Source organism: Neophocaena asiaeorientalis, unplaced genomic scaffold (assembly GCF_003031525.2).
Source record: "Neophocaena asiaeorientalis asiaeorientalis breed wild unplaced genomic scaffold, Neophocaena_asiaeorientalis_V1.1 scaffold119, whole genome shotgun sequence".
Classification (NCBI taxonomy): Eukaryota; Metazoa; Chordata; class Mammalia; order Artiodactyla; family Phocoenidae; genus Neophocaena; species Neophocaena asiaeorientalis.
The window spans coordinates 3,831,916-3,843,766 of NW_020175821.1; the positions used below are offsets into that span (position 1 = coordinate 3,831,916).

The window sequence follows — 11,851 nt, forward strand, 5'->3', positions numbered from 1 at the left end:
GATGGAGCCACAGTGATCTATCTAGTATTCCTACAACATGCTGTGTCCCAGGCACTCATTCTGCTGTAAATGAGCTCACTTACTCATACATAAATCTAGTCATGCACACTCTGCAAACTCTGCTCTTCCAAGGATGCCTACCACACTCTCCTCTCCATCCCTATAGAGCGCAACTAAGAGTTAACACTTTCTACCCAAGGAAAGTACAACCAGCCCTTGGGGTTCTTTTATTTCCAACCAATACACATCTAATAACAACTCTGAGATTCAGTAGGCTTCATTTGAAGAGAAGATGATTCATCACTTCCCACCAAGCATTTCTGAGTAATTCATGGCGTTTTACCTTGGCGAAGCCTATGGATTCTCTCACCTATGGATTCTCTCACCTATGGATTCTCTCAATGCTTCAGTATGATAGATTGCTACAATCATCAATCTAGTTGGATAGATGGAAATCGGAGAGAGACTACTGAGTCTATGCGTGGTCCAGCCAATCCAGGATTCTCTCTCTCACAGTGGCATCAAGGACTATTTTGCAGAAAAGGAAAGTTTTCCTGCCCCATATCATCTCAAAAGATAGGAATGTTTCCCCAAGTCAAGACTTACATAATTTTTTTTAAAAAAATCAAGCAGTCATTATATAGCAATATTAACAAAATGGTGAAAAATTCAACTGCAACACTAATTAAACTTGCTTTAAAATTTCCAGTGTTCTCTTTATGCCTTTGCTACATAATTCATAATTTTATGTAGCTGATATTATGATGTTTACTTTTTAACTTTTTGTTAAGCATTTGCATGCTGTTTCTTAAATAATATTTTTACCAAGTAGACACATCAAGATTTACCTGACGAGTTCTCTAAAGTAGTGGTTCTCAACCAGGGGTGATTGTGTACCCCCCAGAGGACATCAGTCAATGTCAAGAGGGCAAAGAAGTTCTGCGCCCCTCCCCGCATTCCTTGCCTAAGCATCTCTTCCATCTGGCTGGTCCTGAGTTGTATCCTATATAATAAACCGGTAATAGTAAGTGAAGTGCCTTCCTGAGTTCTGTGAGCTGTTCTAGCAAATTATCGACCATGGGCATTATGGGAACCTGCAAATTTATAGCCAGTTGATCAGAAGTACTGGGACTTGCAACTGGCATCTGAAGTCTTGTTGTGGGACTGAGCCCCTAACCCAGCTATCAATTTTAGTGTCAGAATTGAATTGAATTGTCTGGACACCCTGTTGGTGTCAGAAAAGACACCACCTATACAGTGTCAGGAAAACTAAAACCTAGAGAGGCACTGTCTTATTTTTCTTTGATAAAATTAATCACCCTTCAATTAATGCATAAATTAACTTTCTGAATACCTACTATATCTACTCTAGGCATAGAGGTTGGGCAAAAAGTGGGTTACTAACTTTGAGGAACTCAACTTGACCTATCTGTATTTTCACATTCTCTATCACCTCTTAAGATAACAAGTCCCATACATTTACCACCCACTGTGTAAGGCAGGACTTCCTTTTATTTGTCACGTTCCTTCACTGGTTTCCTACACAACAAGCTCAAACCACAAAACATCATCCAGGCCAATCTGCTTTTCCACATGGAATGTCTGGGGAAAGATTACATGGAATATGCATGGTACTTTGAAAAAAGAATACTCAATTCCTGATAGCTAATGCTTTTCTTTTACAAATGAATCTCAGCCAGAGGGAGTATCACCTTCAGTGGGAGTTTAGAAATACATGAGGTTTTCGGCTGTCTCACTGACTGGGGAACTCTCTTGGCATCAGTGGGTAGAGGCCAGTGATGTTACATGTCCTGCAGGGTGTGGGAGTGCCCACTGAAAACTCGTTAGCAGTCCCCCCACAGAAACAGGGCAACTCTAAATCCTCCTTTACTCTAGGAAGTAAAGGTCCCATTGGCCTGGAAGGCTACTCTAAGTCCTAATGCCTATCATACTTTAAAACTAAGTCCACAAGGCTTTTATAGTCATTGCACCTTTATCTTTTTCTTCTAGATTGTTCCTCTTGTTTATGAAGAGTTAAACAAAAAAAGTTAACATATCAGAGGAAACAAACATTAGTCATGGAGCAAATATTACCATCCATAGAGACTACTAACTATAAGCTGACTTAACAGGAGACAGGTTTCATGACAATGTCTATTGCTGATGTAGTTTTGATGAATGCAAGTGATAGGAAATAAAATTTTAAATGGAATAGGGGCAGAAGGAGAAAACACCACTAAGTTCAAACTGTTCTTACATTTTCAAAACAGAGAACTGAAATCACATCAAAGCTATTTCTAAATGTACTCACACATCTGGATAGGTGGGTGGGCATTTCACTCTCAAATCCACTTTCACATATACTTCTTCACCAGTCAAGCCCTGAGGGTATAGAACTAAACTGATTTCAGGAGGCTCTTTGACCTAAAAGAGAAAAAGAAAATCTTTTTTTCTCTAGAGAGCCAATCATTAAAGATTAAGATAAAAATTATTAATATTTTAGCCAAAGTTCTACTTTTTAAATATTACACATAATTTTATTTTATATAGGTGTTGGTCACATTTTCCTAAAGCATGGTTTAAAAACAAAACATGGAGTGCAGACAGCCGAAGCAAGAAGAATGACAATCCTGCAGCCTGTGGAACAAAACCCACATTCACAGAAAGACAGACAAGATGAAAAGGCAGAGGGCTATGTACCAGATGAAGGAACAAGATAAAACCCCAGAAAAACAACTAAATGAGATGGAGATAGGCAACCTTCCAGAAAAAGAATTCAGAATAATGATAGTGAACATGATCCAGGACCTCGGAAAAAGAATGGAGGCAAAGATCGAGAAGATGCAAGAAATGTTTAACAAAGACCTAGAAGAATTAAAGAACAAAAGGAGATGAATACAATAACTGAAATGAAAACTACACTAGAAGGAATCAACAGCAGAATAACTGAGGCAGAAAAACGGATAAGTGACCTGGAAGACAGAATGGTGGAATTCACTGCTGCGGAACAGAATAAAGAAAAAAGAATGAAAAGAAATGAAGACAGCCTAAGAGACCTCTGGGACAACATTAAACGCAACAACATTCGCATTATAGGGGTGCCAGAAGGAGAAGAGAGAGAGAAAGGACCCGAGAAAATATCTGAAGAGATTATAGTCGAAAACTTCCCTAACATGGGAAAGGAAATAGCCACCCAAGTCCAGGAAGCGCAGTGAGTCCCATACAGGATAAATCCAAGGAGAAACACACTGAAACACATAGTAATCAAATTGGCAAAAATTAAAGACAAAGAAAAATTATTGAAAGCAGCAAGGGAAAAATGACAAATAACATAAAAGGGAACTCCCATAAGGTTAACAGCTGGTTTCTCAGCAGAAACTCCACAAGCCAGAAGGAAGTGGCATGATATACTTAAAGTGATGAAAGGGAAGAACCTACAACCAAGATTACTATTAAACTGAAGTAATGAAATTGAAACTGTGACTAAAAATCTTCCAACAAACAAAAGTCCAGGAGCAGATGGCTTCACAGGTGAATTCTATCGAACATTTAGAGAAGAGCTAACACCCATCCTTCTCAAACTCTTCCAACAATTGCAGAGGAAGGAACACTCACAAGCTCATTCTATGAGGCCACCATCACTCTGATACCAAAACCAGACAAAGATACTACAAAAAAAGAAAATTACAGACCAATATCACTGATGAATATAGATGCAAAAATCCTTAACAAAATACTAGCAAACAGAATCCAACAACACATTAAAAAGATCATACACCATGATCAAGTGGGATTTATCCCAGGGATGCAAGGATTCTTCAGTATATGCAAATCAATCAATGTGATACACCATATTAACAAACTGAAGAAGAAAAACCATATGATCACTCAATAGATGCAGAAAAAAGCTTCTGACAAAATTCAACACCAATTTATGATAAAAAATCTCCAGAAAGTGGGCATAGAGGGAAACTATCTCAACATAATAAAGGCCATATACAAGAAACCCACGGCAAACATCATTCTCAACAGTGAAAAACAGAAAGCATTTCCTCTAAGATCAGGAACAAACCTTAAGAAACTAAAAATAGAACTACCACATGACCCAGCAATCCCACTACTGAGCATATACCCAGAGAATACCATAATTCAAAAAGACACATGCACCACAATATTCACTCCAGCTCTATTTACAATAACCAGGTCAAGGAGGCAACCTAAAATGCCCATCGACAGACGAATGGATAAAGAAGATGTGGTACATATATACAATGGAATATACTCAGCCATAAAAAGGAATGAAATTGGGTCATTTGTAGAGATGTGGATGGATCTAGAGACTGTCATTCAGAGTGAAGTAAGTCAGAAAGAGAAAAACAAATATCGTATCTTAACGCATGTATGTGCAACCTAACAAAATGGTACAGATGAACCAGTTTGCAGGGCAGAAATAGAGACACAGATGTAGAGAACAAACGTATGGACACCAAGGGGGGAATGTGGCAGGGAGTGGTGGTGGTGGTGGGATGAATTGGGAGATTGGGATTGACATGTATACACTGATGTGTATAAAATGGATGACTAATAAGAACCTGCTGTATAAAAAAATAAACAAAATTCCCAAAAACCCCGAAAACCTCCAAGACAGAGTACATATTCCTTTTCAAAGTTTCTAAGGAGTGACCTGAAATGTCCCATGTAGCCTCCATTCATTCAAATGTCACTGAGCGCTGATGACCTTCTGAGTGCTGCCCTAGAGACTGAGAGTTCAGAGGCAAATCTACACAGACACGAACCCAACTAGCTGGCACAGAGTAGAAGACAAATGAATGCTTTCAAAAAGTGATGAGTGCTGTAAAGAAGACAAAGCCAAGTCATGGAACATAGTGATGGAGGAGGAGAAGGTACGCAGACAGGCAGGTCAGGGGAGGCCTCTTGAGCAGGGGATACTTCGAATATTGAGATAAGTGAAAATCTTGACATGAAGAAATCTGATAGCTCTTCTAAAATTGTGTATGCTTTCAACCAGCTGCTTTTCACCAAATACTCCATTCTTCTTTATTTATGTATGCTTTTTCCAAAAAGGATTTGAGGCAGTTTATATTATCTATATATCATGAGAAAGGGGAGGCTGAGGGAACATATACACATATGGTCCAGACACTTGACCAACTTTGCGAGGTAGGTGCAATCTCCTTTGTACAGACATTTTACAGACAAGGCGGCTCAGGCTCAGACTTTCAGTTTCTTGCCCACCAACACACAGCAACAAATCTGGACTTCAAATCCAATTCTGACTCCCAAACCTGTCTTTTCCATCAGCCCTCCCTTGTTAATGCCAACCCTGAGTTGCTGTGACTGAGCCTTGACTTTCCCTTGGAATGTCCAGGCAGCCAGGGCTAAAAGAGAAATGCGGCATTATCAGAAAAGAAAAAAGATAAAAATTCTTCTAAGGGTAATTAAGTACTTAGCAACATTAAATTCTAATAGAAATTTATAACATGAACCTTACATGTGGCACCATGAATCACACAATCAGCTATGTATATAAAATACGTAAGCTTGGTTTTTATTTCTTTTTAATAGAATCCCTGATTTTTTAGCTGGATACATTTCCCAGATGCCTTTGCAGCTCAGTGTGGCTACTGGATTAATTTCTGGCCAGTAAGATGCAAGAACGATAATACACAATTTCCAGGAAGTGAACTTTATCAAAGGAAAGGGATGAAACTTCTTCATCCCCTTCTCATTCCAGCTGGCTGGAATGCAGATGTGATGACTGGAGGTCAGACAGCCATTTTAGACCACAAAGGGCACTTTAAGGATGGTAGAACAGCAATTCAGAAAAAGCCATAGACTCCAGACTTTTACATGTAAAAAAATAAACTTTGTTATTTTAAGTTTTCTGTCATATATAGCTAAACCTAATCCTAACCAGTACAGGCTCACTGGAAAAAAAATAAATAAAGATAGTCAGGGAACAGTGCTTTCAGAGGTAAGAACAGAATATTTGCCAGGCTTCTCTCAAGTGAACTGAGAGGCTTCCCAATATGTGAAGATGCTTTTATGCAAAACATGTTTAGGATACCAAGCTCATATTAGGGCATTCAAGGACTCCTGGAGCTGAACAGGACTTGATTAAAAAGTTCAACAATCAAGATGTTCTAAAGATTAGGATTGGGTAAGACCTCCTTCATGCCTTTAGAAGATAAATGGTCATTAGAATTCAATGTTGATAAAATCTTTGATTTAACCTGCACAAGGAAATAATGAATTCCTGGAATATTTGTAGGTAAAAAAACTTAAAGTAAGGGGTAACCAAAAATTTTTGAGAGCACCTAATGAGAGGAAAACACAATGCAGAATGTATAGCTACAAAGTATACAAAATTCTACATGAGAAAAAAGATTTGTTTTGAAGACTGAAAATGCAAGTGACATGAAGGCAGCATAGTAAGTAGTCATGGAGAGAAGGGCACGCTACAATGAGAGATGAGTTAATTTGCTTCTCAATGAGATCATGAAGTTGGAGACTCTCCTGAAGTACCGTCAAATAACCAAACAAATCTTCAAGGTATAAAAAGTGAAAGAATAACACAAACTCAGTCCTAAAACATAAGAGAGGTAATGCTCATTTGGACTAATCTCCCCTAGAATTAAAAAAATTAAAAACACTAGCTCTGCAAGAAACAAAACCCAAGGATCTTAATACACCCCACAGGATGAGGAACACTGACCCAGGGGACCCTTTTTTTTTTTTTTTGCGGTACGTGGGCCTCCCACCACCGCGGCCTCTCCCGTCACGGAGCGCAGGCTCCGGACGCGCAGGCTCAGCGGCCATGGCTCAGGGGCCCAGCCGCTCCGCGGCATGTGGGATCTTCCCGGACCGGGGCACGAACCCATGTCCCCTGCATCGGCAGTCGGACTCTCAACCACTGCGCCACCAGGGAAGCCCGGGGACCCTCTTTTCAGCCCAGTGCACAACACCTGGAAGAGCGCCCGGCCAACACTGGCAGAAACCCCAGTTTCTCAGTCTGAATGTGGTTTTCTTGGGCAGTTCCTCACACTCAGGCCCCCCAAAACAAACTGATGTAAGCATGTGTCTATTTCTGTTAAAAGTACTGGAGTGAAGGATAAGACTATAAAAAACTGAGAATTTTATCAGCCATTCCACATAGGAGCAAATCTTTTGGTTCCAAGGCATGAGGCTTAATGACAGCCTGCGATTAAACTTTACTGGTTTACAAGATGAGAGGCAGAGTGAGGATGAGGTTTGGGAAATTAATTAAAAATACTAACACAAGAGGGAGAGGGATGGACTGGGAGTTTGGGGTTGGTAAATGCAAACTATTACATTTAGAATGGCTAAACAACACGGTCCTACTGTATAGCACAGGGAACTATATCCAATCTCCTGGGATAAACCATAATGGAAAAGAATATTAAAAAAAGAATGTATCTATGTGTAAAACTGAGTCAATTTGCTATACAGCAGAGAGTGGCACAACACCGTAAATCAACTATGCTTCAATTAAAAAAAAATACTAACACAATTTTTTCTTTACACAACCACGTAAATATACTTGACACTACTGAACTATACACTTAAAAATTGTTAAGCTAGTATATTTTATGCCATGTGTTTTTAACCACAGCACATAAAAGGAAAAGTTACACAATTCAAACCACTTTCAGGTGTTTGGTCTAGAATTGTTACCTAGATTCTGCTCATCACATCCCCCTTACATTTTGATGGCAAGACTTTGCTCAGCATGGCCTCTTGTTTCTTACCTGCCTCCATTCTCACATGCTGTAATGTGGGGAAGAAACTAGTCTGTGTGAAAAAACAACAAATCTAGAAATACAGTAACATGTGCAAGCTAGATAATCTGGGCAAGTCTTTGGTTTTAAGTCTGTGAAGATGCTCCTCCCTGCAAAAAAAAATGATGATAGTAAAATCTAAGAAATTAGATTTTATGTCAAATGCCTTAATCACTGACTTCCCCCCATATCTCTTTTTCTAAATAGACCCAAATACATTTGGGAATTATTTCAGTTAATAAAAAATTTTTGAGAGCTTTATACCAGGCACTAGGCATGTACATGTGAACAAATACAGAGACTCTGTCCTTATGAAGCCAGCCTACTCTCATATAATGTAAAGGTGGCATTTCAAATAAGTGGAAAAGACTGAAAAAAATCATCTGTGTTAGTCTAACTGGCTAGTTGGGGGTGAAAGTGGGCAGCCTAGATTCATACTCAGACAGAGGTAAGAACTTTAAAAAATAAAAAGCTATTTCTATATTTATTTGATGGAAGTTTAAAAACAAAGTCATGAAAGAATTAAAAGAAAGTCTTGAAGAATTCATTCTTTTGGTAACACTGGAGCAGGGAAAAAAACAAACCACAGGGACCATGTAACAACAATAAAATGAAAAAAAAAAGGTCATTTTGACTATATTAAAGTTTTTAAAAATTGCATAAATTACCTAAATATCAAAATGCATTATGGTTAATTAGGGGAAAATATTTGCAATATATGACCCCAAATGCTAATTTTCTTAAGATATAAATTAACATCTAAATAGCTCTGACATATGAATAAGAAAGTAGACAATAGAGTGTAAAAATAAACCAAACAACATTGAACAGTTCACAGAAAAAAATTCATGGCTTACAGACAAAGGTGGTCCTCATAATTTACAACTAAAGAAGTAAAAATGTTTCATCTACCTACTGGCAAAGATGAAAAAGTCTGACACTACAGTGTTGGTGAAGATGTAGGAAAAGAAACACTCATACACTACCGGTGGGCCCAGAGACAAAAGCAAGGCTTTAGGAGGGAGGTTTGCAATAGCTATCAAATTATAAATGAGCAGACCTTTGGCTGACAGAAAATTAGCCAAGACAATTAAGCTAACAATAAATTTATAACTCTAGAGGAAATTATATTTTCAACTAGTGGTGTCCAAACTTAGTATGTAAAATAATTTTTAGCATGTACTCCCAAAATGTTATTTATAAATAACGTACATATGTTACTAAACCAAAATCTACATTATAACACATCCCCCAAAAAGAAGTTTAAAAAACTTCAGATGTTTAAAAAACCTAAAGTTTACTCAGGTCAATAATTCTGAGCTGAATTTACTGGCAACAAATTTGGCCTGAATTGACATGAGGCTATTGATAGTCTTTATCCATCCCACTGAGTGTGAATATTTGAATATTCACATGGTTTGTTGTGTTTGATTCTGCATGCTGCTCCAGACACTGAGTGAGGTATTAGGTAAGTATGGAATGTGCACATGTGGCCATGAACACAAACACTTCTGAATTCTGAAACATATCAGGCCTCAGGGTTTTGCATAAAGGATTGTGGGCTTGCATAACCTTTCCCTAAAGAGTGGCAAGTAATAAGTATTTGTTGAATGACTACATTTTTTTAAAAAACGTTTTTAAACTTTTTTTTTATTGAAGTATAGTTGATTTACAGTGTTAATTTCTGCTGCACAGCAAAGTGACTCAGTTATACACATATATACAATCTTTTATATTCTTTTCCAATATGGTTTATCCCAGGATACTGAATATAGTTCCTTGTGCTATACAGTAGGACCCTGTTGCTTATCCATTCTACATGTAATAGTTTGCATCTACTAATCCCAAACTCCAAGTCCATCCCTCCCCCACCCAACCCTCCTTGGCAACCACAAGTCTGTTCTCTATGTTGAATGACTACATTCTGATTCATCCTTATGACCACCAATTATTTGCCTAGCAAAGTGTTAAGGCTATTTGCCCATGTACCTCAGGGTACAGCTATCTGAATCTTTCTACCTACCTATTACAGTTTTTGATTTTGTTTGCTCTACTATCTTGTTATAAAGACCACCAGCTATAAATTCTGAGATTATCAGTATCCCTACCTACAGCAGTACCTTTTTCTTTTCTGTTTTCTTGCAGTCTTAGGACCAGATAATTAAGCTGTGTAAAGTAAATAAACTGTCTCTGAATGAAGTCTTAGCCACTTTATACTGAGCCCCCGTGTACACTTTGCAACAGGTATTTTGGCTTCATGAGTCAAATTCCTGGTTCTCAATGTTTGGGAACAGAGAAGTTACCAGACCAGAAAGTTACATTGTTATTTTATTACAAGTTTGTATAAGGGGAATATTTACATTTTTACTATTTCAGCTTAAAAATAACTCTTGGTATTAAGCACTAGAAAAGTAAGCTCCCTGAGGGAAGGGGGTTTGGTTTGGTTTGTGCTTGACTGTATTCCCAATACCTAGAACAATAAGGTTAATGAAGGAAGGAAAACATTGGGTGAGAAGGAAAATGTTTTGCCCTGACAGCTCCCAAAGATCCTATTTCTTGAGAAAATCTCGATTGTGCTGATAAGGCACATGTTGTAAAATGCCAGAATTAAAGGTAGATGAAGGGGGCTTCCCTGGTGGCGCAGTGGTTAAGAATCCACCTGCCAATGCAAGGGACATGGGTTCAAGCCCTGGTCCAGGAAGATCCCACATGCTGTGGAACACCTAAGCCCCTGTGCCACAACTACTGAGCCCGCGCTCTAGAGCCCACGTGCCACAACTACAGAGCCCACGTGCTGCAACTACTGAAGCCGGTGCGCCTAGAGCCCATGTTCCACAATAAGAGAAGCCACCGCAATGAGTAGCCCCCACTCGCCACAACTAGGGAAAGCCCGCGTGCAGCAGCGAAGACCCAACACAGCCAAAAATAAATAAAATAAATAAATTTAAAGGTAGATGAAAGAAGGTAATACTTTTTAAATAATACTATAAAGAGTTTGGTAGATAATTCTTCAAGGATAATGAGGGAAAGACTGTCAGTATCAGCAGCTTATAATGTGCCTTAACTTACTTCCAGACAAAAAGGAAAATAATATTTTAAGTCAAATGCCATTTTAAAAGGGTGGACTCAGCACACTCCCTCTCCATTACAGCTAAGAAGACTGTATTCCATACTCTCTAAGCGCCTTGGAGAAAGGTACAGAGGAAAGTTGCTCCACACAGCACAATACAGGGAGGATGCCTGAGGAGTACAATGGGATTACATGGTTAATAGTTTTGAACACATACGGGAAGGTAAGACTTCTGACTGAAGGCATCAGTAAGATCTGTGCAAGAGCCCCCAAAGCGTTCCCAAAGTTGCAGTGGGTCCCTATGAATGCGCTGTTGTATCAAACTCAAGGGCTGTCAGGGAGGAAAAAAGGCAGGACAGTAAGGAGGCAGGGAAGTTATGGAACGTCAGTGGGAATAAGAAACAGGGCCAGGTAAGACTGGAGCCGACGGGGGGAAAAGGCTGTAAGAGAATTCGTCCCAGTTGGGGGTTCTGGAGACCCGCCAAGCGGCTGCGTCCGCAAGGACAGAAAGTGAGGGTGGGTGGAATCGCGAGGGATGAAAGGACTCCAGAATCCTAAGCTGGGGTAGGCGGTTCGTTTCCGGCAGAGCCGGGCGGGCCTGGCCGGGGTAGATCGAGCCAGAGGAGCTGGGCCGCAGCACGCCAGCCCCGACCAGACAAGCCACGTTCCTACCCTTCCGCACGCGTCCGGCCGCAGGTCCTGGAAGTCGGAGCCGTAGATGGCCTCCAGGGCCTGCAGCTCGTGGTCCTGTCGCTGTGGGTAGCTCTCCGGCGGCTCGTCCCGGCCACGCCCGTGGGCCCCGCGGCCCCCTGCCATGGTAGTGCGGTGGGCAAGGCAAGGCAAGGCGGCCTTGCGGAGGTGGGTGGGCCTTAGGCGGGCTTCGCTCCGGGGGCGGGACCGGGGGCGGGGCTCCAAGCCGGAGGCGGGGTGAGGGATGGGGAGAGCTCCGTGCTTGGGGCCA

At 40.2% G+C, this 11,851-nt stretch overlaps 1 protein-coding gene across 2 annotated transcripts in view; it reads right to left on the minus strand.

Annotated features, from left to right (window-relative positions):
- The window catches only part of EIF2AK4 (eukaryotic translation initiation factor 2 alpha kinase 4), a 102,416-nt gene extending 90,688 nt beyond the window's left edge, over positions 1-11,728 (minus strand). For both annotated transcript variants that reach the window (XM_024732418.1, XM_024732417.1), the window contains exons 1-2: positions 11,563-11,728; positions 2,312-2,424 (exon numbers count right to left, since the gene is read on the minus strand). In XM_024732418.1, the coding sequence (XP_024588186.1) occupies positions 2,312-2,424; positions 11,563-11,706 (257 nt within the window). In that variant the 5' untranslated portion in view covers positions 11,707-11,728. The remainder of the gene's footprint in view (positions 1-2,311; positions 2,425-11,562) is intronic.
- Positions 11,729-11,851: the final 123 nt, after the last annotated feature.